The sequence below is a fragment of the Lasiodiplodia theobromae genome, assembly GCF_012971845.1.
Source record: "Lasiodiplodia theobromae strain AM2As chromosome Unknown scaffold_3, whole genome shotgun sequence".
In the NCBI taxonomy this organism is placed as follows: Eukaryota; Fungi; Ascomycota; class Dothideomycetes; order Botryosphaeriales; family Botryosphaeriaceae; genus Lasiodiplodia; species Lasiodiplodia theobromae.
The window spans coordinates 92,214-119,559 of record NW_023336519.1 but is presented as its reverse complement, the minus strand read 5'-3'; the positions used below and the strand labels follow the sequence as shown (position 1 = coordinate 119,559).

The window sequence follows — 27,346 nt, the reverse complement described above, 5'->3', positions numbered from 1 at the left end:
GCGACCCATGGAGTTGCTTTTCTATAGTTTACCAAACAAGGATACAACGGTACTCGTGGCCGGTCGAAAAAATAAAAAAGATAGTGGTACACTAGCTCGCCGATGAGTCCCGAACCACTGGTCCTACATGCGGTGCACACTTCTCATAGGCTCGTTCTCTGTGCTTTCCACTCTACCGGTGTCACCACATGAGGTTGCCACATGGGCGTTTCCCAGCACCAAGGAACATCGCCGGATCTGGACCAGGGTGACGGTTTGGAACCGTGAAAATCCTTGAAGAAATTGCCGTTAGCTCTCGAGCCGCTGGCCCTAGCGAGCGCCTTTAAGCCTCAAATGCTTGGCCTTCCAACAATAGCCCATACCTGTTAGACATGGTCGGAAGCTGCCGTCCAAACGGCAAGGCATCGGCTAGCCACCGCTGCCGCCTGGTCGGCTTTAGACCCTGGACCTAACAGTCTAGCTCACGGCACGCGCACCCCGAAACACACCATCTCGGCTCTCAGCGGGGCGTGATGGCGTTCCGCTGGCATGGGCTTCTCCACGATACTGGACTTCTGGGGCATGGTCTTTGCTTCTGGGCTCGACAACTCAGCGGGGCCAGTGCCGGGGCCTTGTTCAGCTCTATCCTGAGATTTTGGGATATATAGTTGACAGTCTTTCCGTCCTCAATCCCAGCATCAGAACACTCAAGCCTTCTCAAGCAAGCCATCACTTCCAAGCTTCTTGTCCTTGTGCCATTCATTTGGTCACTCTCCGTTGAAGGATTCCTTGCTCCCTCAAACCTTCTCAAATCCCCTCACCCTTCGCCGCCATGTTCTTCGGTTCAATCCACTTGGGCGCTGCCGCCCTTCTCGTAGCCGGCGCTTTCGCCGGTGATGACAAGTGGCTCAGCCCTGTGTACAAGAACTTCTACGAGTTCCCTCTCCCTACGCCTCCGGTCAAACAGAAGAAGGCCACCTACACCAATCCCAAGACTGGTGCCGCCATCGATTACTACGAAATCACCATCTCCCCGCTGCAGCAGCAAGTCTACCCGGGCCTTGGCAAAGCGAACCTGGTTGGCTACGATGGAGTCTCGCCTGGCCCCACTTTCAAAATGCAGCGGGGAAGGGAGGCCGTCGTTCGCTTCATCAACAAGGCTACGCTGGCCAACTCCGTCCACCTCCACGGCTCCCCCTCCTTTGCTCCATTCGACGGCTGGGCAGAGGATACAACCAAGCCAGGCCAATACAAGGACTATCTGTATCCAAACTTTCAGGTTGGTCCATTTGCGTGCTCTAAATAAGTGCTCCCACTAAAATAATAATAAGAGTGCCCGTACACTGTGGTATCACGACCATGCTGTTTTCCACACCGCTGAGAACGCATACTTCGGACAAGCCGGCTTTTACGTCCTTGAGGACACCAACGAGGCCGCACTCAATCTCCCCTCTGGGGCCTACGATATTCCTCTTGCCCTGAGCTCGAAGCAATACCAGGCCAATGGCGATCTCTTCAGCCCTGTTGGCGAGACTGTTAGCCTCTGGGGCGATGTCATCCACGTAAGTTGCAGTCTTTTTTCCTCTCCCTCAGTTCTCAGAACAATAAAGGGTGGCGTGGGTAATATTGTGGATGGTCAACTGAATTGCGGTTGGAACGCGCTAACCCGATTGGGCGATTCACGTGATTGCCCGCCAAACCCCAACACATCTCCTCCAAAGCACCACAACATCTACAAAGCACATCTCTATACAATTCTAATGCAATAAACAGGTCAACGGACAACCTTGGCCGTTCTTAAAGGTTAGTTTCGCGTGCTCTAAATAAGTGTCGTTACTAAAGTTTGATAATAAGGTGGAACCTCGCAAATACCGCTTCCGCATCCTTGACACTTCCATTTCCCGCGCCTTTCAACTCTGGCTCGAGGCCGACGGTGCTCTCGGCACGAAGATTCCGTTCAATGTCATTGCATCCGACGCCGGTCTTCTCTCGGCTCCCGTGAAGACCGACCTACTCCATGCCTCCATCGCTGAGCGTTGGGAGATTGTCGTCGACTTTGCTCAGTTCGCCGGCAAGAACGTTACTATGCGTAACAACCGCAACGTACAGGCCGACGACGACTTCAACAGCACGGACAAAGTTATGCGCTTCGTCGTCGGCAACAAGGTCACCACCTCCGATTCGCCTCTACCCAGCACCCTCAGAAGCGTGCCCTTCCCGCCTGCCAAGACGACTGTCGACCGCAGCTTCAAGTTCGAGCGCAAGGGCGGCGAATGGACCGTCAACGGCGTCACCTTCGCCCAGACCGAGAACCGCATCCTGGCCAAGCCCCAGCGCGGTGCTGTTGAGGTCTGGGAGCTCGAGAACAGCTCTGGCGGATGGTCTCATCCCGTCCATATTCACCTTGTTGACTTCCAGGTCATCGAGCGCACTGGTGGCAACCGTCCGGTGCTCGACTATGAGAAGAACGGTCTCAAAGACGTCGTCTTGCTTGGTGTCAACGAGAAGGTCAAGGTTGTTGCTCGTTTCCAGCCTTTTGCGGGAATTTACATGTTCCACTGCCATAACTTGATCCACGAGGTAAGCAATGCCTACAAAAAATCTCCGGTGGTGGTGCAGAGATGGGAGTTGGCCAACGGATGCGTGACTTTCCTGATTGGGTTAGCTCGCTTGCTCCAGAGCATCAACATCCTGTCTCTACACAACCACAACACCTGCATGAGCTGTTTGCTAACTTGAAGCCAGGACAACGATATGATGGCGGCGTTCAACGTCTCTCAGATCGAAAATTTCGGCTACAACAAGAATGAGACTCTCTTCATCGACCCCATGGAGCCCAAGTGGCGGGCCAAGGACATCAACCCTGCCGATTTCACCGACCAGGCCATCCAGTCCAAGCTTGCCCAGTTCGATGCCGTTGATGGTGGCTATAGAGACGCGGAACAAATCGAGGATGCTCTCGAGGCGTACTGGAGCACCGCGTCTACAGGCTTCCAGACCTCGACCAAGCCCGCCAGCTCTACTGCAACATCCTCCACCAAGTCCGCAACCATCACCTCGTCTGCAACGACCAAGGCCGACGACAAGTCTACCAAGACTTCGAGCACGAGCACGAAGGCCACGACTACTTCCAAGAAGTAACGATTGATTTTAGTCACGATTGGCGTTTTTGGCAAGTAAGGTTTCTGGCGTTTATGAAAAAATTTCCATCCCAGTTGTAAATATGGGACGTCTTCTGTAGATACGCTCCTTTTCATTTTTCAAGTTTGCGGAATCTCTCTTCTATTGTACATATTTTGGGGGAGCTTTCCGGCGTATATATTGTGGTCCTCTTGTCTTCTGTAAATACGATAACCTCAATAATCACCATCACTTCAAAAAATCATGGCTCGCAATGACATAGGAAAGTGAAACAGTTGTCCAAACACAAATTTCGCAAACAGACTATCTGGAGTGAGTACTAGAAACCAAATTCTCGAGAAAAAAAAAAAACACCGACATTCCATGGGTACCTGGAGCTATTATCCGGACACGTTTGTCCCTTTTCTAAATCGACATCTACGGTCAGGACATTCGCTTCAGCTCCCCCCGTAAGAAGAGAGTAGTGTTTGCTGTGAAAACAAAATTGAAATTCTTCCACAGCCTTCTGCAGTAGCAAGGCTGCCTTTGTGGAGGTGGTGCATCGGCAAAAGGGATGTCGCGCGTTTAGACGATGGGACCCCTCAGGAAGACGCCACTGCCTCTCCGGAGCCCTCTCAACCACGCACGTCACCGTTCCCACCGCTTCTGCACCTGAATCCTCGAAGATAAACAGCAGGTCAGCCAGCATTGCGACACGCGCGCCAATCTCAACCGCGACAAGGCGAATCATGCCTCTGTCGGAAGTTCGTCACCCCAGCTCCCGGCTTTAATTGACTCGCTCAAGCACCTGGTCGCCACTTTGTCGGCCAGCACGAGGGTCACGACTATCACACTTGCTAATACAGCTATCAAAGAATTCACAAGGTCTTCGGATGCATGAGCGCGAGCATTGGAGGAATCGTTGAATGTGCTGGGGTTGTTTCTGTTTTGCCTTCACGGAAGGCGCCCACCCTCTCGCTTAGCCAAAGAAGATAGTGCTGCATGTTGGGCGGGTGCATGCAGAGGCCGCCTTCCTCAGACACATGGCCCCCCTTCTCCTTTCGGGAGCCTCTTTCCTCGGAGACACAACGAGAAACTTCCATACCTCCACTTCCTCGTACTCATCGTCCTCCTTCGCCTGCCACCTCTCAGTCCTCGAATACCTCCAAGTCCCGGCGCCTCGAGCGCATCCTGGCGCGCGGTCGCCCAGGCGGTCGCACAAACCCAGTCTACGAGTGCCGCCCTCCCAGCAGCGGCTCGCCGCCCAGCTTGTCGCCGCCCAGGCCGCCCAGCAGCAGCACGTCCAGCAGCCCGCCCGTCCAGCAGCAGGACATGGCCATGTCCGACATGATCAATTATTCAGAGGATGCAGCCTAATAGGTTTATGGGAGTACGATATCATCAAGACCTGGAAAGGCATGGCGGGAACGGTGATGGAAGGCGTGGAATCATCATGACTATCCAGACAAGGGTCTGGAATTCACATCAGCATAGCATGCAAGTTGTAGTTAATAGACTCTTGCCGACAGTTTCATTGAACAATCTCAGTCACTCAAAACCCCCCCGAAACTTGACCAATGCCACTAGCTATTTCGCAAGAAATGTTCCTCGACTTGTGCGGTTAGTTGACGCTATCATCCGGACGCGAATGTATAATTTTTAATTCTACATTTACATCCGGACGATAGCTTCAACTACCCAACTATGATGCATTTAGCTTGAATCTGCATTCACTTCTGGGACCATGATTAGAAGTACCTTCAATACTCAGAACTGCCGGTCATATAGGAAAACATCAACTCAAATTCATCAGGGCTCCAATTCCGCAATGTGATATACAGTAGTAGTAGCAGATCGGCAGCCACCGAGTTCCCTCTATGTCTGTGCTGGATCCCCGAGCATCCCTTCTCCATTTCTCATCGCAAGTGCGTGGGAGGTCCTTCATAAACCAGACCGCCTCTGTTTTGATCACTCGTCCAACATTCCGAGCTCAGTTGCCTCTCTTGTAGTCCGCAGCCTGCTTCAGCTCGTCCATCTTCGCGACCCGCCTCTTGAATTCCTCGTACTGGCACTTCTCGTACGTGTGCCTCTCGTCCTGCGAAGCGGGAAATGATGTCAGCCTGCGTTTCGATCACCAGATTGCCCTTCCCTTCGGGTTCCAGTCCATTTCATCCAAAATCATCGCTGCTGCCGCCAGTGTTCTTTTGGCCGTCCATCCCATGTCCAACAAGCGCCCGATCCCCAATTCATCCGTCATCTCCATGCTGTCTCTCCAATGCCACACCAGCAGCGTCCCCCACCCCTCCGTCTCCATCTCCTCTATTGTCCCAGCTCTTCAATTCCCAAGAACTATCCCCAAACCCAACAACCAGCGACAGCAACGACCGTTTCAGACCCTCACCACTCCGTCCACCCCCATCCAAATCCCCCAAACGCCCCCCATCATCAACCGAAAGGGTGTGTGTGCACGGGGAGAGATTCCCTTACCTCGCACTTCCAGGGCAAGTAGTACTCCTCGTAGCGGCAGCGGTTGAGCGGGATGAGCAGGTGCGCGCAGCTGTCGCGGTACGGGATCGGCAGCTTGGCCGCCGACATTTCCTCGCGGGAGGCGCCTGTGTGTTTCGCATTCCCAGCAGGTTTACAATTAGCCTCCGCACATCCCATAGCCAGCAATTGCTTCCCGTTTTCCGCGTTTCCCATCTGTCCGCCCGAGCTAAGGCAGTTGGGTCCTTTCTCTCCCTCCGGTCTCTCTCCCGCCATTGGGTGCGCAGGCCGCCCGGGGTTTTGTGGGGTCGCGCTGCGGTCGGTGTCGTGGCGGGCAGAGGGCCAATTGGAGCGCGGTCGAGTCGAAGCGTGGAGAGAGACCGAGAGAGAGGTCGGCCGGAGGCGCGGGGACAAGTGTCGTTGCTGTCTGGGGCCGGTGGGGGGAAATGATTGGTTTCACTCACTGTTGCTGCCGCCGAGGCCGACGGCGTTCTTGATCGTCTCGGTGACGGTCATCGTGCGAACAGGAGCGGGGTGAAAGCGGAGTGGAGAGGGTGGCTGTAGCGCGATCGAAGACGGGTCGCTGGCGGCGGGGGGCGGACGACGATAAGGTGGTCGCAAGTAGTAGCGAGGTTGGTGGTTGCTGCGGCTCGTCGGGAGAGCAGAGGGCTTGCCGTCCAATGAGGGCGAAGGCGGTGAGAGCGGTGCGCCAAGATTCGTCGGAGCTCCATCCACTCACGTGTGTGTATTACAAAGATGTGGTTACCGGGTTAACTGCACGCGTCTTGTGGTCACAAGGCCAAAAAACTGCGAACGGAAATGGAGGTTAAACTTCAATGGTGGCTATGCTATGCTCGGATATTTGAAAACAAGCAAATTAACTTTCACAACCATTCCAGGGATGACTGAGGCCACGATGCCACGAAGTGAATTCGTTGAACTTTTTTTTGACATTGAAATAGTCGAAAGTTGATCCTCGATCATTATCTCGTCATGTATCATGATGACGCTCAAAAACGATAAACCAGAAGCCGAAGCAAAGATCGAAGAAGCCGAAGAATCGAACTCCCAAAGTCCGTGAACCCCGCAGGAAAAGAGCAGAACCAAGTGAAACGCCTGCCGCCACTGGAAAAGAAAAATACCAGTCGTTGGTTGTCCTGTTCCGTCGAACGCCATTCGCAATCCCTAATCCCGGTGCCCCCAACTACCCCGAAAGAAAACCCAGGTATGGCCAAATCGCAAAAGTTGCCGCTCATTCGTTTCCCTCTCCATGTAGAAAATCTGGCGTCTCTGTATGATTGAACGCTCATCAACAAAAACACGAGGCCTACCCATTCCCATTGGGTATCCTGGTGCAACCCTCCCATGATTCGTACGCGTGCCCTGTACAAAGTGAACAATTACGCGTAGTCGATGAAAGACGCCCAGTACAGCGCGACTTCCAGAGCCGTGCACACCGCCAACGCCGGGATCCCTGATGATATCGGTCAACAATTGATGCTCATTCGCAAATGCTGACCGGATCATTTGACCCTCGCGCTGCCCAGACTGCCGACTCTGCCGCTGGTCTTTCGTACGCCCGTCTTGCCCTCAGCGCTACGCCTCGCCGGAGTGCTCCTTGTCTTCCCGACGTTGATCGCGCCGGAGCCACTACCAGCCTTTCCCGACGGTGTCTTTGGCCGAATGGATCGGTTCTCGATGTCGCTCTCGCCGCCGTTCCAGGTGGTTGTCGTCGTCGAGGTTGTTGTTGTGGTAGTGCAGCTTACAGCCCTCCTCTTGGTATTGCTTCCCACAGACTTGGGCGACTTCGAACTCGGTGACCTTGAAGCAGCGCGCTTGGCCAACAGTCGAAGCTGCGCCTCCTCCTCTTCGTCGGCTACGTCTTGCGTGATGTTGCGTTGCGACTCGACAGCTTCATCCTCCACATCCGGAAGTACGTACGTCTCCTCCTCATGTACCCGGCGCGGCGACTTGTGCCTAGCGCTGCCGTTGCCATAAAGCTTGCTTGTCTTTCGGGGTTGGCCAGGCGTAGGTGCTGGAAGATTTTCATCGTTGACTCCATTTCCTGACATAGATGTCGCGCGTTGATCGTTCGACGAGATTTCTCCCAAAGCCGAACGCTTGGGGCTGGCGTTGGGAGGCGTGTGCGTCTGGCCATTGCTGGTAAGACGCTGCCTGGCCAGGCCCTTGGTGGGAGTCGCCGGCTGCAGAGCAGCAAGCTTCTCCTTCATGCAGTCCTCAAACCACCACTCCCTGAAAGTTCCCTGGTTCAGGTGCAGCCAGTGCTGCTGGGGACCAACGACCATACCAGGGCGCATGAAACGCATGAAAGCGATGATCTCGTTGGCGGTGAAACCATGCCTGTAGATGAGGTAGGCTCCGATCAGGCAGCCAGTCCGTCCAAGACCAGCCTTGCAGTGCACGGCGATGCCCTTCTTGCGGACCGTGATCATCTCGTGGGCGAGGTTGACGAAGTTGCGGACGAGGTTGAGAGGCGGACACGTGCCATCGTCGAAGATCATGTCCAGGTGCTGGATGCCAAGGGCGGTGAAGTAGGTAGGAGAGTAAAGCTCGGAGTTGAGGCGGACCACGAGACCAATGTTGCGGGTGGAGAAATGGGAAAGGACATTCTTGAATGGCGTCGGGATCTTAGCTTGCTGCAGCTCTGCCACAGTCTTCGGAATGGTAGAGTAGATCGGCGATGAAGGGGGGATGACGTGAGTGGGTGCGAACTGCGGCGAGGCGAATGCAAGGAAGTCGGGCGAGATCCAGTTGAAATCACCCATGTCCACGCGCTCGTACTTCTCGTACCTATCACTACTATTAGAAGTGCAAACAGAGGCGACGACAATTTAACATACTCTTCAAGGCTGAAGTCCTTCAGGCTGCAGATTCCCTCCTCCTTGGCCTTCCACACGCCATAGACAACGTCCTGGATGTTAAGAACGTAATCGGCCTGGCTGTAGCCTGCATCTCTGAAGGGCATGCACGGGGGGTCCATCTGGGCGATGGGCGCAAGCGCAAGGTGGGGGGGCCAGTTCTGGATTAGGACCATGTAGCAAGCGAGAAGGCAGGCGGAGTTAGCGCGACCTGGGATTCCGATGTTAGTTGAGGATTGTGGAATAACAGGGAGGGTCCTTACTCCTTGAATCGGCAGAACTCCAGAAAACAACAGGCCTGTCCTCATTGTTGGGGTCGCCCAACACCTCGTGAAGCTGGACAGCGAAGCGGTAGAGATGGCCGATGTGGAGCGGGCCGAAGTCGGCATGGAAGGCGTTGTAGAGGAGGCTGCGGTCGATGGAGAAGTAGACGGGTGGCGGGTGCGACTTGGACGGCGAGGTCGGGCCCGCCTGAGCCTTGGCCGAGCGCTTGCTTGGAGACCTCCGTTCCCTGGAGCTAGAAGGGTAGGGAAACGGAGTGTGCGCGTTGGGAGTAGAGGTGTACGAGGCCAGGTACAAACGGTCTGCGACGGCTGGTTAGGGTCATAGAGGCGGTTTCTCGAGCGGGCGTGTTTGTTTACGTACCTTGGATGTACTCAATGATCTGGCCGTAGTGCTGCGGCGCAGTGCGCTCGTCGTCGTGGGCGTGGTGCGAAGGCATTGCGACTCAATATATGTGCCGTGCCGTTTGGGATGCTAGCCACCTAAATAGGCGGCAGAGGGCGAGACTGTGCGCGTGGCGGGCGCGTCGGGGATGGGATGGAGAGGGAGGACGGACGGACGACGAACCTCCGGGGAAAGCGGCGGGGAGGGCACGAAGAAATAGTGCTAGCGATGAATGAGATGGGGATTGTTGTGAGAAGAGCGCCCGTGGGAGGTGGACGAGGTAGATGTGGATTTCGGGCTTTGTTATGATGGCCCGTGCGAGCCGTTGCTGCGCAGTTGCCGGGGAGCGCAGCGAACAATCTTGCCGCCTGCCCTGCCACCTCCCACAGACCCGCATCAACAAGCTGGCCACCAACAGCAAGGCATTGTTGTGAGCCCCAGCCCCTGTCGCCTTGTCGCGTTGCTATAGAAGCCCGTCAAACTGACGCCCCCAAGCTCGCCGCTGCTGCTTTCTTCAACCGTGTCGGCCAGCGCAAGGGGCGTGTTCGGCCCAGTCCACACCGCTCCTCCCCCCGTCCCACGAGCCCTACTTTTGCCCAGCCCAGCATGCTTATTGCGCGTGGCAGGTCGGAAGGGTGGCTGAGGGTGCCTGTCTCCGCGCTCAGGGTCTGGGCCGACTTGAACGACGTCACCTTCAATGCCATCTCCGTCGGGCCTCTTCCAGGCTTCGAGCTGCGAGGCTCCACCGTCATTGCTGACGGCGCCCTATCCTCCGGGAATGCAGAGCCGCTGATGATCATTCCTCGCGACCTTGTACTGTCGCTCGAGGCTGTCCGCATGCACGCCAAGTCGGACCAGCATCTTCGTGAACTTCTCGATGCGCTGGCCGACTTTGGAAGGGTAAGAACATGTTTGTTTTCTTGTTCCTGTTCCATGACGCAGCCTCTTTTGCGCGTGATGTAGTCACGACGACCACACCAACCTGTCTGCGCCTAAGGCTTGCAGCGCCCGACCGGTGACATCATACCGAATGCTCCGGCTACACTTTCACCCACGACTTGTTTGTTGTTGTCGGCCTTACCCCAAATACTATTCAGCTATCATCTGGGGGGCATTGCCGAGCCGTTTAATGTCGCGAAACGGCATTTCCACTCTCGCTATTCAGCCGGAATGTTTGTGCTTATTTCGCTTGTCGGTGTACTCGCAGCCAGCTGTTCAGCTCCACTCCTACAACTGTCGAGACACGGTGCTCAGGTTGCACCAGCCTCACTCCCAAAGCAAATGTCCACCACACCCCCGAGCCCATTCCATCTCGCATGACATTTGCACAACACGTTGCTATTAACCCGTATTCCAGTGTCGCACAGGGGTCCAACTGGCGCGCAACCATGTGTCTCTCGCTCACGTGTCGGCTTGCTAACGAGAGTCGGCGCAAAGAGGCTGCGTCTGGAATTCTATAATGCTAGCTCTCTACCGTTTCCCGTCTGCTTCCCGTCCATGCGAGTTATAATTAGCACATTCCCGAGTCTGGACTGCGGCTGATATACTCACAGAGCCCTCGGATTGCAATCTTAGTCTTCCTACTCATGCAAGCCATCTCGAATTGCCCTAACACGAGTATCAAGATCGGAGTGCATAACCCACTGAAAGAGTAATGTGGCGCTCAATGCAACGGCGTTCGCAAGCTAACCTCTCCAGATATATCAAGTTCCTCCCGGAAGAACTCCTGCCGACATTCTGGACGGAAGCTGAACGTGACCTCCTCACCGGCACCTCGCTCAAACCGGCAATTGAGGCCAAGATTAAAAGTCTCACCAAGGAATTCGACCAACTTCGCTCCGCAACCGAGCACATCAAGTGGTGCGCCGAACTGTTGTGGGACGAAGAGGATGGCATCATCTCTTTCGATGATTGGCTCCAAGTGGATGCCATGTACCGCTCTCGTGCCCTAGAGTTTCCAGGCATTGGGGACAGTATGGTTCCTTGCGTGGACATGGCTAACCACGCAAGCGGCGATGCTACGGTTGCTCTTTACGAGACGGACTCGGACGGCAATGCCGCGCTTTTGTTACGCGACGGCAAAGAGCTCAAGAAGGGGGACGAAATCACCATAACGTCGGTTGTCACTAGAACCATCATCTTCTGCAATAGCGCTAACGTTGGCCTAGATACGGAGATAAGAAAGGCGCGTGTGAGATGCTGTTCTCTTACGGCTTCATTGAGGACAGCATGACATCAGCCCGAGAGCTCTTCCTGGACCTGGACATCCCGAATGACGATCCGCTCAAACGCGCAAAGCTGCACGTGAACACCTCAGCGCCAGGGTTCCGTCTCTACGATTCCGACCACGTCGGAGCCTCCGCCGGATCAACAGGCTGGCAGAGTGACTTTATTTGGCTCGTAGTGGTCAACGAGGAGGACGGGCTAGACTTTCAGGTCGAGCAAACCACAGATGGTGGTCGTGAGCTCCGCGTCTACTGGAATGGATCGGTGCTTGAGGAGCCCGACAAGCTCGCAGACACACTCAAGACTCACCCGTTGTGGGATGTCTTTAAGCTTCGTGCTGTTTCTCTCCTTCAGGACAGGGTTGAGACGCAGCTGCGCTTGCTGTATGGGACTGATGACGATGTGAAGGCAGCCATGAACGAGGAGGGCATAAGGGTACGGGAACGCGTATGGTCGCTAGCTACTAGGCTGAGAGACCTAGAGAGGGATCTGCTAGAGAGAGCATATGGCAATCTCGAGGAGGAAAAGGAAAAGCTTGTCGAGACGGAGACTGTGCAGAAGTACCTGCAAGCCATGGCACAGCAAGAACCCGAGGAGGATTTCACCTAGGGTGTGGTCGAGGCGGATCGAAAGAATGCGGGGAATGGTGGGGAGGATGAGGTTATCGCGATCCCCGCTATTGATCCAACGCACTGGATCCCGAACGAAGCAAGATCTACACAAAGAGGTTGGCTTTAATCAGAATTGGTCGCTCTGAGAGAGATCGGCGCTTTGGACCTGGTGGCACTAGCTGATTTGTAGCTGAACGGAACCATATCCGGCTGACGCGTAGTGCTCCCTTGCCACATCGATCGGAGAGATGCCTTGAAACTTTGGCGTTTACCCGCCAATGGATTTCATGGATGACGCCAGCGCATTGGATCAGAAATGTCCCATTCGTCGAAGGAAGAAAAAAACCAATAGTAGCGGCTATCCCCGGAAGAATTAAAGAGTGATAATGGTAGAGTGTGAGGTCGGGTTACTTGATATTGCAATGAAGTCGGGGCAGTCGCAGCCATCTTTCGGATGCTTTTACTCCGAAATCTTCATGCAATCATGTACCGATAAATGCTTTGGCTCAGAGTATCCAATGGCAAATAGACTTCTAAGCAAGCCACGCGACTAAATCCCAAGAAATCGGCAGAAATCCGAGCAAGCTTTCTCTCGCGCACTAGTGATTTGCGGGGTACATTAGCTGCGGAAGGTGGAGAGTAGGGTTATGTTGACAACGTGCAGAGGGGTATCGCAGCCGAAGGCTTGCGTGAAGAACAGTAAGGCCTTGGGCGTAACTAGGCCTCGGTCTGTTCTTCTCTTCTTCTCTTTTTACTGAGAAAAACAACATATGCGGGTAGTTGAAGCTATCGTCCGGACGTGTATGTAGAATTTTTAATTCGACATTCTCACCCGGACGATAGCTTCAGCTACCCATGACGTGAGCGAAAAACGAATTCACGCTAGCCTTCGGCTGCGATACCCCTCTGTAGGCTCCCAGCAGGCTAACCAGCAAGATGACGCTTCCCAGCACTTGGCCAACGCCTCGCGGGCGCATCAGCAGCGAGTCAGGTGGTTGGTTGGTGGGGTGGGTCGTCATCGTCGATGGCCATGTCTTTGAGGGCATGAAGTAATGCTTCACTTAGGACAAGTGATGCTAATGCTCATCCTGCAGCAGCTAAATTTGACATAGTGTGCTTCAACTGCATGGTGCTAAAAGAAGACGTTAAAAACCGTTAGTGCGATACGAGCTGTCGTATCGTGTTTATGTAAGTAACATCCGCCCAAGCTAGCCGGCCAGAGGACGTAGCGCAATCCTTGGCTCGAAATGCTAACGTGTGCGCACAGTCTAGTTATTTCGCTGTTGATTCATGCCCTTTGACATTGCCACCCAGGAACACGCGGGGCCAGGCTGAAGCTCATGCTGCGGGAGTGGCAACTGAGCAGGATCTGGGTGCCCGGGTTAGCGAGCCCTACGAGGGGAGGCGGGAGCGCGCCGAGGAGCGCTCTTTTCTCGGGATTGGGCGGGCACTGTATGTAGGGCAGCTAGATCTGAGCGTTGGAGGTCAACATTTGGGTTTGGATATGCAGGCTCAACTACCAGATTAGGGAATACATCTGGGGTATCCTAGAGGCACGTCGCCCACAGCAGCGGGACCCTTCCGCCTTGTGCTGTGAGGTCCCTCTCGCGCCAGATTCCGGTGAGGAGCGAGGGCGCCGCGACGGTGGGTAGGGGGCGCGTGCACGGGTGAATGACCTCAAGCCCACTCAACGAACGGGACCGCTCGTGGGTCCCCGTCGCGCCTCTGCGCCGCCAGCACCAGCTTGCGCGCGTGTTCCCAATCGTGTCAAGTGTCAAGGTGTCCAGGCGTCCCGGCGCGATGTGGGGAGAAGCAGCGCAGACGTCAGCGCTGGTCAGAGCTGGCGCGCGGGCAGGGGATGCGGTGAATGAGGAAGCGTGTATTGCACATCGGCCGTCGATCGTGACGCCGGCAGGAGAGAGAGCGCTGGTGTCGGGCCGGCTGCGCAGAAGCTTGAGCGGCGGGCAGTTTGGGCGGTTCTGGGCGATCAGCTCCGCGGCGCAGGGCAGACGCGGTCCCGTTTCATTTTCTTCCAATGCAGCCACACGCTGGGCGCCGGGCGCGTGTCTACCGCCCAGCGCCGGGTCCGCACTGGCTGCACAATCCCCGCATTTCAGCACTGACATCCCAACTCGACCGCGCCTCCCAACCCCAGACCCGCTAGTGGCTTCGAAAAGAGACCGACACGCCAAAGCTCGTCTCCCCCGTCGCTCCCGCACTCTCTTTCCCACTCCCGAACCCAATCTCAGCCCTTTCTCGAACCGTCCGCCCACTACTTATTGCATATCGCGCCAGCCAAATAGCGGATCCGACACACGCCGCGCACACCGATACGATTCATCCGGATGACACCGCGCTCCTAGCGACCCTGACCCAATTTCTTGCTATCAGCCCAGCGCCTGTCACCACTGCTACCAAACCGATATATATCGAGTGCCGGCCCCTTGCGCCGCCCTCTGCCCGTCATGCCAGGCATTCTACCAATGAAGGTCATCAAGGTCGGGACCAACTCGCAGACCCGCATCGCCCAGGCTTGCGATCGCTGTCGCAGCAAGAAGATCCGCTGCGATGGCATCCGGCCCTCCTGTTCGCAATGTCTCAACGTCGGCTTCGAGTGCAAAACTAGCGACAAGCTGAGTCGCCGCGCCTTCCCGCGTGGCTACACCGAGTCGCTTGAGGAGCGCGTGCGTCAGCTCGAGTCCGAGATTCGCGAGCTGAAGGAACTGCTGGACGAGAAGGACGAGAAGATCGACATGCTGTCGCGCATGCACTCCAACTCCCCTGGATCCATCGGTCGGAGACCATCACCATCGCCCGCGCCAGTCACCCCGAGAGAAGAGGCCCCCGACAAGGAAGACCTCTTCAAGATCCAGCAATCGCCCATTCTCCTGGAGGACGGCAGCTCAGATTCTTATTTCGTCGGCACATCGAGTGGAAGGACACTGATTGGTATGTATCGAGTCTAAACCATAAGTCAGCCTCTCTAACGTGCGCAGACTCCTTCTACCGCCGCGTCCAGGAGACGGGTCGCTCGCTCCCGTCAATCCGACCCGAGGCTTTCCTCGAGACTGACTCAAAACCCCAACCGACCCGGGACACGTCTTCTGTCTCTTTCAAGGCACCTCCCCGCCTTGTGTCCGATCAATTAATCAACATTTTCTTCCAAGAATGGGCCCCTCTTTTCCCGGTGCTCCACCGCCCGGCTTTCCTCGCATTGTACGATGAATTCGTCAACAGCTCAGAACCCCTCTCCGACAAGAAGGCTCTCGCGCAACTCAACCTCGTTTTTGGTATCGCTGCCCTCGCTGGTAATGTAAGTTTGAACTCAAACATCCTCTGAAGCAAATCGCTCACGTGCTGCCAGGCCCCCGACAAGTCACTCGTAGAATCGGTTGAGCTTCAATGGCACGCTGCTTTGAACTCCTTCATCGATGACACTTCTCTCGTTACCTTGCAATGTCTTGTCCTTGCACAGATCTTTTGCCTTCAGAAGGCGGATTACAATCGTCTGCTGAAGTACAAGGGCATCGCCGTCAGTCTGGCGCATCGTTTGGGTCTCCACCAGTCGCAAAAGCGTTTCGCACTTGGCGTTCTTACCAGCGAGATGAGGAAGAAGGTTTTCTGGACACAGTACACTCTTGACTGGTAGGTCTTCTAAACTCTCTTCAACAAGATCATTGCACTAACAGTCATAGCTTCACTGCCGCTCAACTTGGTCTGCCTAAGCAATTGCGCGAGGAGGACATTCACTGCGAGTTCCCCGTGGATGCCGATGACGAGTACATCACGGAGAAGGGCTTCCTCCCTTCCCTTCCTGGAGAGTTCACCAAGCTGTCCAGCGCCCTTGCTCTCTTCCGTGCTGCGCGCATCCTTGGCAATGTCCTCTGCGAGAACTTCCCGGCTGCCACGTCACATGAGATTTCCCTCCGCAAGATGGCTGCTCAGTCGGATGAGTTGGACGAGTGGAACAACAACTTGGCCTCGCACTTGAAGCTTCAATTCGTGCAGGACAAGCCCAGCACCCACATCATCAGCAGCCGCTCGCCCATTCTGGTATGTTGCACAGGAATCAATTCTAGTTCAAAGCTAACGTCTTTCAGTCTCTTGCCTACCAGTACATCAAGTCTCTGATCTGGCGCCCTGCCGTGTGCGCCAACATTGGAGGCCGAGCATCCGCCGCTACGCTTGCTGTTGCTGGCGCCTCGAAGGCCACAGTCCAGATCTTGCAGCTTTTGGAGGAGAGGAGCATGTGCTTCGCCATTTGCCTGAACAAGCATGATATGCTCGTGACCTCAGGCTTCGGTCTCATGTTCCAGAGTCTCGATCTCGATCAAGACAGCAAGCTCATCAAGGAGAACCAGAAGCTCATGGCCGCAATCGTTGGTTACCTCGAACGTTCTCAGTCCCCTGGATCCGCCGCATTCCGCAAGGTGGCAAAGTCGACTCTCTCCCCCAATGCATCAAAGTCCTCTCCAATTCCCAACAACATGCAGGCTCCCCAGGATGCTCTCCGCTCGACGCAGAGGCACCTCAAGGCGATCGCATCACGCTTCTCTCCCAACAGACAGCAGCAGGATGCTTCGAGCGACAGCCGACGGGCGACGCTCGCCACGCTTCCCAACCTTGCCACTGCACACAGCAACCAGAGCGGCGTCAGCATCAGCTCAGTTCACTCTGAACCCCACGCCCGGTCAGAACCCACCATGTCACCCCTGTCGCACCGTGCCTCACTCGGCGGTACTCCGTCAATCAAAATTCGGCGTCCAAGCGTGGGCGGGTCCACTCTTAACCTTGACTATCTCTCTTTCGGTACCGAATCACAGTCGAACACTTATTCGATGGCGGCGCACCTGAAATCGGAAACACAGTCGCCCGGCGACTGGGAGCGCCTCCTCAGCGGGCTTGACAATGGACAGACCAACATCTACGACAGCATCTACGGCGGTGCACCCGTGGATGCGCTAGGCGACGTTCCTCCCCTGTCGGCGACTTCGGACGCGAACCTGGCGTGGTCGCCGAGCGTGTGGACAGTGGGACCGCCCGACCAGCAGCCACCGCAAAGCGTACTAAGCTTTTCTGACGAGAGCCTTACGAGCGGCAGCAACGACTTCGACTGCGACTTCGGGTCCGGGAACTCCGACTCGTATAGGGGCCTTGTGATCCCCGACCTAAGTCCGTCGGCCAATGGCATCGCGCTTGATGGAACCTTTGGACTGTGATGGGAAAAGGGTTGACTCGGAGTTCAGCGACGGCAAATTTTCGGTGTTGCACAATCGTTGGGATGGGTATGGGCCAGGGTGTCTGCGGTGTTTTATTTTGGATGGGATATATGGGTTCCACGCATCGCTTATGCATGCAAGTCGATTTTTGGGATGACTGGGGTCTTGAGAAGGGAAAACTCTCAGGCACGTTTTTGACGTATCTGTCGCTACCTGTTTTCAGCGCGGTTCATGTTCTCCTTTGGCGGCTCTTTTCGCTTTGTTTCTAATTCCCATTACTCTTGATACCTGCCGCGTCGTTTACAGGGAGCATTTTCATAATCTTTTGGCGAGTACATAAGATTCACAGCAGTTGGTATGAAAATCCACGATCTTCAAGCTACAGGCCTCATACAAACAGCAGTGATGTGGACATGATATCACATCGAGATCCTTAGGCTTGGGAGGTGATTGCAGCCAAGGCGGCAATCGGAGACTTTCCAGCCTGATACATTGGATGTTAACCTCAACCCTGTCCTTAAGGTACCACGGTCGACGTCTGCCGCGCGAGAGACTTGGCAATTTTTCTTTTGCTACCCCGCAGTTCATCTTGGTTCACACAAATTTTCTTCCATGCATGTTCCAGCTGCAACGTGGGCTGCAGGTATTACCGCAAATTCTCGCCCTCGCATCATCGCAGAAAAATGACATGCGTGAGCGAAGGCTGGGAAACAGTCAACTAGCCAGTGATCGATCGTGCCGGCTCTTCCCGCACGCGCGAGAGACAGGAAAAAAGGTTCCAGTCCTCGATGGATTGATGGGATTGTGGCACGTGGATGTCGTACCACCATCACCGCGCGCGAGCCCATCCCCAACACCGTCACAACTCCGCGCCGCTCGTTTCCCCTACGAAGGCGCATGGTTAAGCCCTCTCTGTGCCTAGATCGGAGAATCGTCTGTTTTGTTCTATCTGGCGATTCCTTCTGCATGGGTCTTGATTGACACGCATGCGTGGACTGTGCCTGTCTTGCTATGGCATGCATGGGGAAAGGGTCTTTCCGGAACACATCCCCGCCACTCTCTCCGCGCCCCCCAGGAAATCCTTCCCCCCGGAAAAGGAGGGGTGGTGCCACTGGGGAATGGGCGGGAAAAAGAAAAGCAATGAGAGGAACAGACGTACAAAGCACGTGGCACATCACATCTGTATAGCGCGTGGGGCCCCAGAAGGGGGGGACGAGGGGCAAAAAGAGGCTTGCATTGTGGCCCTGTTTTTTTCTTCTCCATCTCCTCTCTACTAACCGGGGCATCCCGTTTGGTGGTGCTTTGAGCATGGACAAGGAAGGGGGCGGAAGGCTGACTCGCGCCCGCTCAATTGGTAGGAAGGGAGGGCAAAGCTGAGCGCGGGGCAAGCAGCATCTTACCCAGATTGTTGGCGAGAACCGTCAGCCCGGCGGGTAAGATCAACGAATCGGCACTGACTCTCGCGTTTCTGTTTGCGGGAAGAGATTGAATATCTCACGCGACCACCGTTCGATGGATTCTTTTCGCTGACAGCTTCTTTCGACTGCTACTGGGCAATTGCCGTTGACCGCAACCCCACGAGCCAGCTGATGAAGAGAGCGCGAACGCGCGCGCGTGGGGGATTCACAGACGATACGACGGAAATGCACGATCCGACCTCGCACGAAACCGCGACGGCATCCACGCCGTCGCGCTCATGACCCTTTTTTTTGCGGTTCCGCTGCTGTTCGTTGGGGGAATGGCGAGAAGGGGCGCGGAAGGAGGGGGAGAAGCTATCGTGGCCTCTGGGAAGGAATGGAGAAGCGCGCGCAAGACCACAGCGATTCCTTCTAGGTACTTCACCAGTAGGAGAACAGCTAGCTTTAGCTGGCCGTTTCGTGTATGCGTTCTGGGCCTTCCGGCTACCCGGGCGTGCGTCAACACCCCTTCTTTTAGCGGCAAGCCTCGCAGATGTCAGAAGCTGAGTGACAGACAAGGGGAGCTGGACGGCTCTCGCCCGCGCGCGCGCGCTCTCTCTAATCTCAGTATTTTCTCCTTAAACTTTTGGACATTGGTATGTAGGTGTGCAATGTGAAGGATTTGATTTAGTTGCAAATCCCGGTAGACGCATCTCGCGCTGGACCGCGGGGCGAGGAACGCGTAGAGCCGCGCAAAGCGGTGTGTGGTCAACGCGCCCGCAAATAGAACACGCAGGAGAAGGAAGAATACGCAATAGCTGGGAGGCGTTCGAAAGCGGACTAGCTGACGATAGCGAAGTCTGGTTCCAACGTGCGGAGCCGCAATTGTGGAGCGTGCGGCCACGCGAGCAAGGGCAAAGCCACCGTCCAGCGAATGCAGCTGCGGACGCTAGGACGACGAGGCACGATCATGATGAGTAGTTGACAGCGGCGGCGTCGGCTGGGTCCCCCTTTCCAACCGGCGTCTAGAGTGAAGAAGGGAATGAAAGCTCAGATCTCCGCGTGTTGCCATGTGTTCGGGGGATTTAGCCACGCCAAACCGGCCCCGCGCGATGGATGGTGTGGCGTCTCTAGAGGAGGATTGCGGAGATCGGCGGTTCGATTCGTGGACAGCCTTGCGAGCTCCGCGACAGGGCCGAATGATGCGTGTGCGGTAGTTGCCTAGGTGAAATCTTAATGCATGGACTGGATTGGTTCTGGTTCTGTTTGAAACAAGAGAAAATAACGTAGGAGCCGCAGTGCCCCGTTGGGGCGGGTTTGATGGCTGCAGCCCTCGTTGGATCGTCGGTAGCTCCGTTTTTTTTCGCTAGGCACCGCTACCATACCCACTACTAGCCGCTGCCCGCTGCCGCACTTTCGTTGCCCTTGTTTGATCGCAACACCGCTGACTAGTATACACTTACTCATACTGTTTTGTCTTGCCTAACGGATGATGTGCGAGCGGCTCCGAAGGCTCCCGATGCGGATGCGGAGAAGGGTGCCTTGCGGCGTTGCGCTTCATTCGGGTGCATACGGGGCACAGGCTCTTGTACCAAGGTACAACCGCCACGGGAACGATTGCGATTGGCTTCTCCAACTACAACCCTGATCCTTTCTGCCATTTTCCCACACCGTATTTCCCCGTGGGGGATGCCAGGCGCGACGGGGCAAAGGGTACTATACAAATGCGGAGGGAATTTGCGGAGGCCCGCCCGAACTAAACCACTCACTTTCTCTACCTGACACAGGCGCGCGGGCTCACCGGCCCGGTCAGAAGCTGTATCTCTGCCTCTCTCTCTTGCGGTGTAGTTGAGTTATGTTGGCTTTTGATGCCACAACCCGTGCTAACGGACAGTGGGGCCCAAGTGTCACAGCACGCTGCATGAGTAAGGGATGCGGCGATGGCGCAACTGTGCAATGCCTCTCCCGCCTCGCCCAGGAGATTTGTAGGAATGCTTGTTCGATATCGATCTGCCGTGGCTTGCGGTAGCCTCCGCTGACTATATTATATTAGGATTACACATTACTGACTATTCGTTTTCAATACCGAAAAGACCTTTGTCCAAGGATCTGCAGCCCAGTCACAGGCTTGATTATCTCTGTCTGCTCAGAAGCTGTCGATACCTACGTCATTCCCGTGAGTGTCGCTCATCATTGCTTGAGCATACTCTAATCAAAGCTTACAGTCGCTGGCCAAGGCGAGCTCCACATGTGGACTCGACATCATCAGGCGTCCTCGCCCATGATCAGGGAGCGAGGTACTTTGACCCAGGAAGTAGCTGCGCGGCGGCCCACCGACTCGGAACGCATTGTTCGCGCGCGCCGCCGCCCGCTGCAAGATGCCCTGGATCACGGCGTTGTCTGTGACGCCATCGGCGCAGACGTGCTTGGCTATCTCCCACGGCGAGACAGGGATGTCGAGATCCCAGTACTGGACCGCCTCGAGGTTGTACAGCAGGGGTGCCCACAAAGGCGCTGCCCATCTATCCTCCTCGAGCCGCACTGTCGTCGTACTGCCGCTGCCGTCGGCTTCAAGTCCCGCACTGCCGCTGCCGCTGCTGTGAGACGTGCTGAAAGATCCTCCTCCCTCGCATAGACAACTCGCACCGCCGTCGACGCCGAACCAGCGTATGGCCTGCAGCACGAGGGCTGCGGCGGGCCGGCATGCAGGCGAAGGGTCCAGCATGCGGAAGGCGAGGTCGGTCGTAATGCGGGTCCAGTCGGCTGCGTCGACGCTGCTGCTGTTGTTGCATCCGGGCGGCGCTACGGGAAGCGGGCCCATGGTGGAGAGGGTGGATATCCATTGCACGAGTTGTTTCTGGCACGGTGCGTAAGCGCCTGCCGGATCGTTCCCCGGCGCTCCCGCGCGGACGTGCCGGAAATGAGCCTGTGAGTCGCCGCCGTCGCCAGCATGGCATATGGCTGTCACTAGTTCCAGTAGGACGCAGCCGAAGCCGTACATGTCGTCCTTGAAGGGCACGTGAGGACCGGGGTGCGAGGGAGCCGCATACGGGGAAGCGGCCTGGTGTGCGGGAGACGCTGTGGTACCAGCAGTATCCGCCGGGTTGGATCGGTCCACTCGACGTGCCATTGCGAAGCCTGTGAGGAGCACCCGGTCGTCTACCGTGATCATTATGTTGGACGGCTGGATATCTCCGTGTTCGACGTTTTGGTTGTGGAGATAAGTCAGGGCCTTAGTGAGACAGGAGACCCATTCCTTGAGAGTCTCGAGACTCGGCTTTTGTCTGTGTGGGTCGTTCTCGGCGTCAAAGAGTCGAAAGACGTGTGTTAGTCTCAGAGCAGCTCTCGGAGCCAAAAGTATGTTGAAATGGCCGGCGGACTCAAAAGTCTCGGCAACTTTAACAACATGTTCGTGGTGAAGTTCACGCAAGAGGCTTGCTTCTGCCCTGAGCTTGTTGTTCAAGTTCGCCTGGTCTCGCTCTTCGCTTGCCACGCCTTTCTTCTGCATGTATTGCTTCCACGGCTGGTCTTTGTTCCGCACTGCGAGGACAATGCATCCTTGTTCGTGACCAAGGCGCTTTGTGATCAAATATGGGCAATCGCTCTCGGATGCGTAGACTGTGTGTGGTCGGGGATCTCCGGCATTGGCAACATTGTTTGCCCAAGAAGCTCTTCTTCCACTACCAAGTGTGGGAGGTGCCTCACTTGACACTGAGGTGGTGGAATGAGATGGGCGATTGCCATTCTCTACGTGAAGCTCATTGTCACCTTCAAAACAATCAGTGAGAGTACTTCTTTGAAGCACGTGAGCCTTACCTGGGGGGCCGGCAGGTGAGTGAACACTGAGACTCCCATCTTCCACCCAGATCCAGTCTTCCAATGGGTCGTCAGCTTGGTCCCGAGAGCCGCCTAGCATGACTTCGATGTCTCAGCTTATTGTAGAGAAGTTTGACCTTCCCAATCCTGTCTCTCCGAAGACATTAGATTCTGTTTCCAGGGATAGTAAAAGTGTTTGTCTGGATATATTTATACGGTTCGAAACTCACAGAAAAATCCAGGTATCTGTTATCAACTGCTCATGTAGGGAGGTTGGAAGAGAGCCCAGATTTTTTGCAGTCCGCTGTGATTCAAAAATTGGAAGAAAATAGTGAAAGTAGCAGAAAGAAATGCCAATCAGCGTACAATCGAAGACAAGCGATATATGAAAGAGTAATACATTGAAATGCTGCGAAATATATATCTCCTTGAAGTGAAAATTTTTTGAGCTGAGCTGATGCATTAAGTGACCAGCTTGACATCACTGCTGCAGTCAGACCAGGCAGCAACGATTGTGGCTCAGACGGGGGCTGACAGCGCATGAGTTCCTGGCTGCTTGCCCCTGATTGAAGGGACGTGGCACAGTGAAAGTTTTTGCAGACCATGCGCACCCTGCATTGAGCGCCGGTCTAACTGTTCCGGGGAAATCATAGGTCATTGGCGGACGCTGAGAAGTGTAAGCTTGGCAGGCTGTAGCTTGCGTCTGGGGATCAGAAAATTCAGAGCGCAACAAATCATTCAATGTCTGAACTTTACGACCACTTTATAGAAGCGTATTTTGTCGCTCCATAGGCAATTGAAGCAAATATAGGGACGAAGACGGAGGTCGAAAAATAATGACGTCGAAAGGTGTCTGAAGGATGATTCGCTTGCCAGCACAGGCTCACGCCGGCACGCCAGACCAAGAGATCCAAAGCGTATTCCGCAAGCGACATGACGCATGCAGTCAAGCCGATAGTTCTCGTCGCGCAGCAGCGATGTCGGAAGAGAAGAAGTAAGAGTCACAACACACGGGTGTTTTGTTGTATCCCGGCTTGGCAGTGACACACCTCACCTGCGGCAACGACTTTCTTTTCCTCCCTCCAACGCACGGACCTTACCCCGGCGCGTCATCCACATCCTCAAGACCTGGATTGACAACGCGCTGCACTACCCCCGCCAACCAAAAACCCCCCATCTACAACGACAATGCCGAGCTCCGAGTACTCCGCCGTCACCGGCGGCGCGCTCAAGCTCAAAGGCGGCACCCCCATCGACAAGAAGAAGAAAAAGAAGAAGCCGAAGCAGCAACCATCTACCGACGCCGAGACAGCAGCCTCTTCTTCCTCCGCCGCAGCAGCAGCGAAAGACGACGAGCGATCCGCCCTCCAGCGCGCCCTCGCCGACGAAGACAAGACGGACGGCAGCGATTCGAAGAAGCGAACCGAATCGGGCGAGGGAAGCAACAACGAGGATGAGCAGCAGCTGGGCAGGGCCATCGCGGCGCATAGGCATAAGACCGAGGCGGAGAGGAAGTACGAGGAGAGGAGGCGGAAGAGGGTGAGTTGGACATACTTTTTTTTTTGCGATGCTACAAGCGGAGAGCTTGCGGGTGGTGCTAGGAGAAGGAGAGCGTTTTTGGCTGACGGGAATCTTTGCACAGTTGGACGAGCGGTTGAAGCGCGAAGGCGTCAAGACGCACAAGGAGCGCGTCGAGGAGCTGAATAAGTACCTCAGCACGCTGAGCGAGCACCATGACATGTGAGTACTCCTGCGAAGATGGGAGCTGGGTCTGTGGTACGGAGAAGCTGACGAGATGCAGGCCGAGAATTGGACCGGGATAACACGTGTGTGGTGTGCGATGCACAAGAAGATTGGTTTCGGGGCTTTGCAGCATGGAGTTCTGGCGTATGGTGGGACAGTGCTTGTTCCATGCATTTCACATGGCACTGTGGGTTACAAAAGAATCACATAATTTTCAACCGGCGATCCTCGTGCAGTTGGTTGAAGTCGACATCAGCGTGCTTACATCCATCTTAACACTTTCATTTGCGTCCGGTCACATGCTTCAACTGCCCACGGAAGAAGAATGCAACGTGCTCCAGTGAAGCTTGGACGTACTTTGTAGGAGCCACGGCTCCAGCTTTCCTTGGTGATGCGATCATCCTCAGCATAAAAGCCATACCCATGGTCTATATAGATGCCAGTGTTCTGCAAGACGTAGTTACGGCCAAGGGGAATGTGTATTCCTTCCTGCAGAACTTCTATCGTGAAAGCGAAGGAACTGAAATGTAGTCTTGTATGGATGCGTCTACGTATGTCATATCCAGCATTGTGAATACTGCTCTCGAGGAAGGAGCTATGTATAGACAGCGACAAATAGTCGACGGAAGAAGTGATTCTTCTTATGGATTGGATTGATTGACCTGTTCTTTTTCTACGTCGATGCTCCCTTTCGCACAGCTACTTGATCCTCGTAATTCATTTTCACCATAAAACTTCCTCATTCCACCAAATGCAAGTCTCGAAAGCCTTAAATTTCTCTGATGCTTCTTTGCCAGGTCCTCCATGCATCTTACCGGTTCGAAATTCTAAGGGGTATATGGGTATATGTTTGTTGTTTTAAAATAGACATGAAAAAAAACACCAAACCAGAAGCCAAAACAAACAAACTTTGAAACAGAAATAAAGATCAGGGTATACTTATCGACATTTGCACCCAATAAAAACCGCCTGCAATGCCCATCTCCTAGAAATTATAAGCAGAATTACTATTAGATTCCCCCAATGACTGTTGAAAATGAGTTACTCTTACAAAGAATAGGCAGCCACAGATTAGAGCGAAACAGATCCTGCTTTAAAGAGAGATGGATAGCATTAACGACGAGGCGGGCCATCAGCACATCAAATTACGCTTCATGGAACTTTACAGCGCTAAGATGGCTGCAGCAAATGAAAGAGTTGTGGGGGTATCGAAGAAGCAGATGAAGAAAATTAGAGGAGCAGATTTGGTGGCAGAGAGTTGGAAGCGAGCAGGACAAGAAGATGGACGCGGAGCCCCTTCATTAGGCTCCATTGCTCCGATATGCCGTAACGGCTTCATGTGGTGGCTGGACGAGCATTTGAGACATCCGCACGGAGAGTTGCTGCACAGATGAATGATCAGTGCTGCTGGGTGAATGGTCTTCGTCGTCGTCGTCGAAAACTTTGTTGATGGACCCAAGAAGCATCTTCCAAACGTTTCCGTTCGCTGGCTCGGTATCTACAATGTCCCTTCAAGGCCATTATTAGCAGTTTGAAAGTATAATAGCTGGCAATGGGAGTACCTTTTCAGATGCAAGCCGCTGTCGAGGTGTTCAAGTGTTTGGAGACCTTCCCGATGGTTTCCAAAGCTTATGAACTGGATACCAAAGTCCTTTTCTCCAGCCTCCTTCCGAAGGAGCTCATCCACGAAATTCTTGATCACTGTTTCAATGTCGCAGTTGGTGTCCGAGCACCACGCTCCATCGGTCAGAATGTAACAAGTCATTGGTTTCTTCCGCTTGGGCATTCTTTTTGCGAAGAAGCTTTTGTTACCACCCTTGCCGAACATAGACTCGCGGAAAGCGTGCAGGACAGTCTCGAGCACCTTTTTCAGATTATCGGGGCCTGCACGCTCCGAATACCTTTTTGTGACAGCTTCAGTCAAGTCGGATGACTTCTTGGAATGCACGGGATCGCCTGAAGACGAGGAAAAATACAAATCCAGGCCATCAGGGTCCGCCACTTTGACGATATATGCCAAAAGAGAGATCCTTGACGTCAATATCGACCAATCAGTGCTTCTCATAGAGGAAGAGTCATCCACAATGAAGACCTGTATATCTCTAGTTAGCAATGAATCACCATGTACCTGTTCCATTCCTTAAGTGAGATGCTTACATGGTCACGTTCGCTGATCAACTCCATGAATCTCTCTCCATCTTCCGGAGCGCTCTTTGACTTGAGACCTCGCTTCCTCTGTGTCTCTTTCCAAAGTTGGGCTGAATCAACTGACCAGTGGGAATTATTTTTTGGCCTCTGTGGTTTGCTTGGCCTTTCGATTGAGCTTGAATAGTGATGGGAGAGTCGTGTGGTTGATGGCGAGTCCGTGTTTGGTGGTGATCCGGTGTCTTGCGGTCTTTCGGGAATCCTTTCTGGACTGTGCTCGAGGCGCCTGCCTTCGCCAGTGATGTTCCCGGTGTCGATCCGTATACTTCTTCTGGTGGTGGTGGTCGGCGTACGTGCTGGTGGGGGATGAGGAAACTCTTGCGTTCCGGCCGGCAGCTCGGCCGGCATGTCTCTGAGAGTGTGAGTCCTGGACGACAACGGGCTGTCGGTGGATGAGCTCCACATCGAGCTCTGCCTCGAGTCTTTGGCCTGCTTGAGCAGCATCTGTGACTTTGTCCACAGCTGTTTGGCGTTGGGGCGTACACCTTCTACGCCGAGCATCTCTTGGACCATATTCTGGAGCACATGGCGTGTGATGTGGTCTGTCCTGCGCTTGCTTGCAACAATATCGCCATGCGTGCGCTCGACAGCTACGAGAGTTGTGTCGCCGTTGTGGAAGCAGCCGTCGTCCTTGAAGTTCGGGATCTTGTCTGTTTCTTCTCTGCGCTCAACGCGGTACTTCTGCAGCCCATCGTAGCCGAGAACGAGCCATGTTGCCGCTTCGCTATACACACAACCAAGAGACCATATGTCCACGGACTTGGAGACTCGCAGATTGGCGGGGCCAACAAGACTGTCGGATCGATAAGATTCCGGGGCCCCTGTGCTCGGTGTCAATAAGCGTCGAAGTAGCGCAAGAGAGAATCAGAGCTTACCATATGTTCTCGTGCCCCATGCGTCAGTATCAACTTCGTCCCCGTTGTTTCCTCTGGCCTTTTTGAAGTGGCTTAGCCCAAGATCTGCAAGCTTGAACTCGTATTTATACGGAGATTTCCTGTCGC

General features: G+C 54.7%; 7 protein-coding genes across 7 annotated transcripts; 4 read left to right on the top strand and 3 right to left on the bottom strand.

The window, feature by feature from the left end:
* Positions 1 to 811: 811 nt before the first annotated feature.
* LTHEOB_996 (Bilirubin oxidase protein) lies at positions 812 to 3,120 on the top strand (the record flags this gene model as incomplete). Its single annotated transcript, XM_035519604.1, has 5 exons — positions 812 to 1,258; positions 1,311 to 1,541; positions 1,753 to 1,782; positions 1,834 to 2,559; positions 2,725 to 3,120. 5 exons carry the CDS (start codon positions 812 to 814, stop codon positions 3,118 to 3,120), a joined length of 1,830 nt encoding a protein of 609 aa, XP_035367343.1.
* Positions 3,121 to 5,089: 1,969 nt separating this feature from the next.
* LTHEOB_995 (NADH-ubiquinone oxidoreductase) lies at positions 5,090 to 6,099 on the bottom strand (the record flags this gene model as incomplete). Its single annotated transcript, XM_035519593.1, has 3 exons — positions 5,090 to 5,194; positions 5,587 to 5,711; positions 6,048 to 6,099. The coding sequence occupies 3 exons, from the start codon at positions 6,097 to 6,099 to the stop codon at positions 5,090 to 5,092; spliced, it is 282 nt and encodes a 93-aa protein (XP_035367342.1).
* Positions 6,100 to 7,106: 1,007 nt separating this feature from the next.
* Positions 7,107 to 9,183, bottom strand: LTHEOB_994 (Tyrosine-protein phosphatase cdc14; the record flags this gene model as incomplete). The annotated part of the gene is made up of 4 exons (XM_035519582.1): positions 7,107 to 8,394; positions 8,445 to 8,673; positions 8,726 to 9,046; positions 9,108 to 9,183. 4 exons carry the CDS (start codon positions 9,181 to 9,183, stop codon positions 7,107 to 7,109), a joined length of 1,914 nt encoding a protein of 637 aa, XP_035367341.1.
* A 551-nt stretch (positions 9,184 to 9,734) lies between these two features.
* Positions 9,735 to 11,963, top strand: LTHEOB_993 (Set domain-containing protein; the record flags this gene model as incomplete). The annotated part of the gene is made up of 4 exons (XM_035519571.1): positions 9,735 to 10,028; positions 10,682 to 10,779; positions 10,827 to 11,243; positions 11,297 to 11,963. 4 exons carry the CDS (start codon positions 9,735 to 9,737, stop codon positions 11,961 to 11,963), a joined length of 1,476 nt encoding a protein of 491 aa, XP_035367340.1.
* A 2,467-nt stretch (positions 11,964 to 14,430) lies between these two features.
* Positions 14,431 to 17,184, top strand: LTHEOB_992 (Transcriptional activator protein acu-15; the record flags this gene model as incomplete). Its single annotated transcript, XM_035519560.1, has 5 exons — positions 14,431 to 14,914; positions 14,962 to 15,278; positions 15,330 to 15,610; positions 15,661 to 16,018; positions 16,066 to 17,184. The coding sequence occupies 5 exons, from the start codon at positions 14,431 to 14,433 to the stop codon at positions 17,182 to 17,184; spliced, it is 2,559 nt and encodes an 852-aa protein (XP_035367339.1).
* Positions 17,185 to 20,793: 3,609 nt separating this feature from the next.
* LTHEOB_991 (Dual specificity mitogen-activated protein kinase kinase 1 protein) lies at positions 20,794 to 22,089 on the bottom strand (the record flags this gene model as incomplete). Its single annotated transcript, XM_035519549.1, has 1 exon — positions 20,794 to 22,089. The coding sequence occupies one exon, from the start codon at positions 22,087 to 22,089 to the stop codon at positions 20,794 to 20,796; it is 1,296 nt and encodes a 431-aa protein (XP_035367338.1).
* Positions 22,090 to 23,585: 1,496 nt separating this feature from the next.
* Positions 23,586 to 24,220, top strand: LTHEOB_990 (uncharacterized protein; the record flags this gene model as incomplete). The annotated part of the gene is made up of 3 exons (XM_035519538.1): positions 23,586 to 23,936; positions 24,040 to 24,137; positions 24,199 to 24,220. 3 exons carry the CDS (start codon positions 23,586 to 23,588, stop codon positions 24,218 to 24,220), a joined length of 471 nt encoding a protein of 156 aa, XP_035367337.1.
* Between the last annotated feature and the right edge of the window lie 3,126 nt (positions 24,221 to 27,346).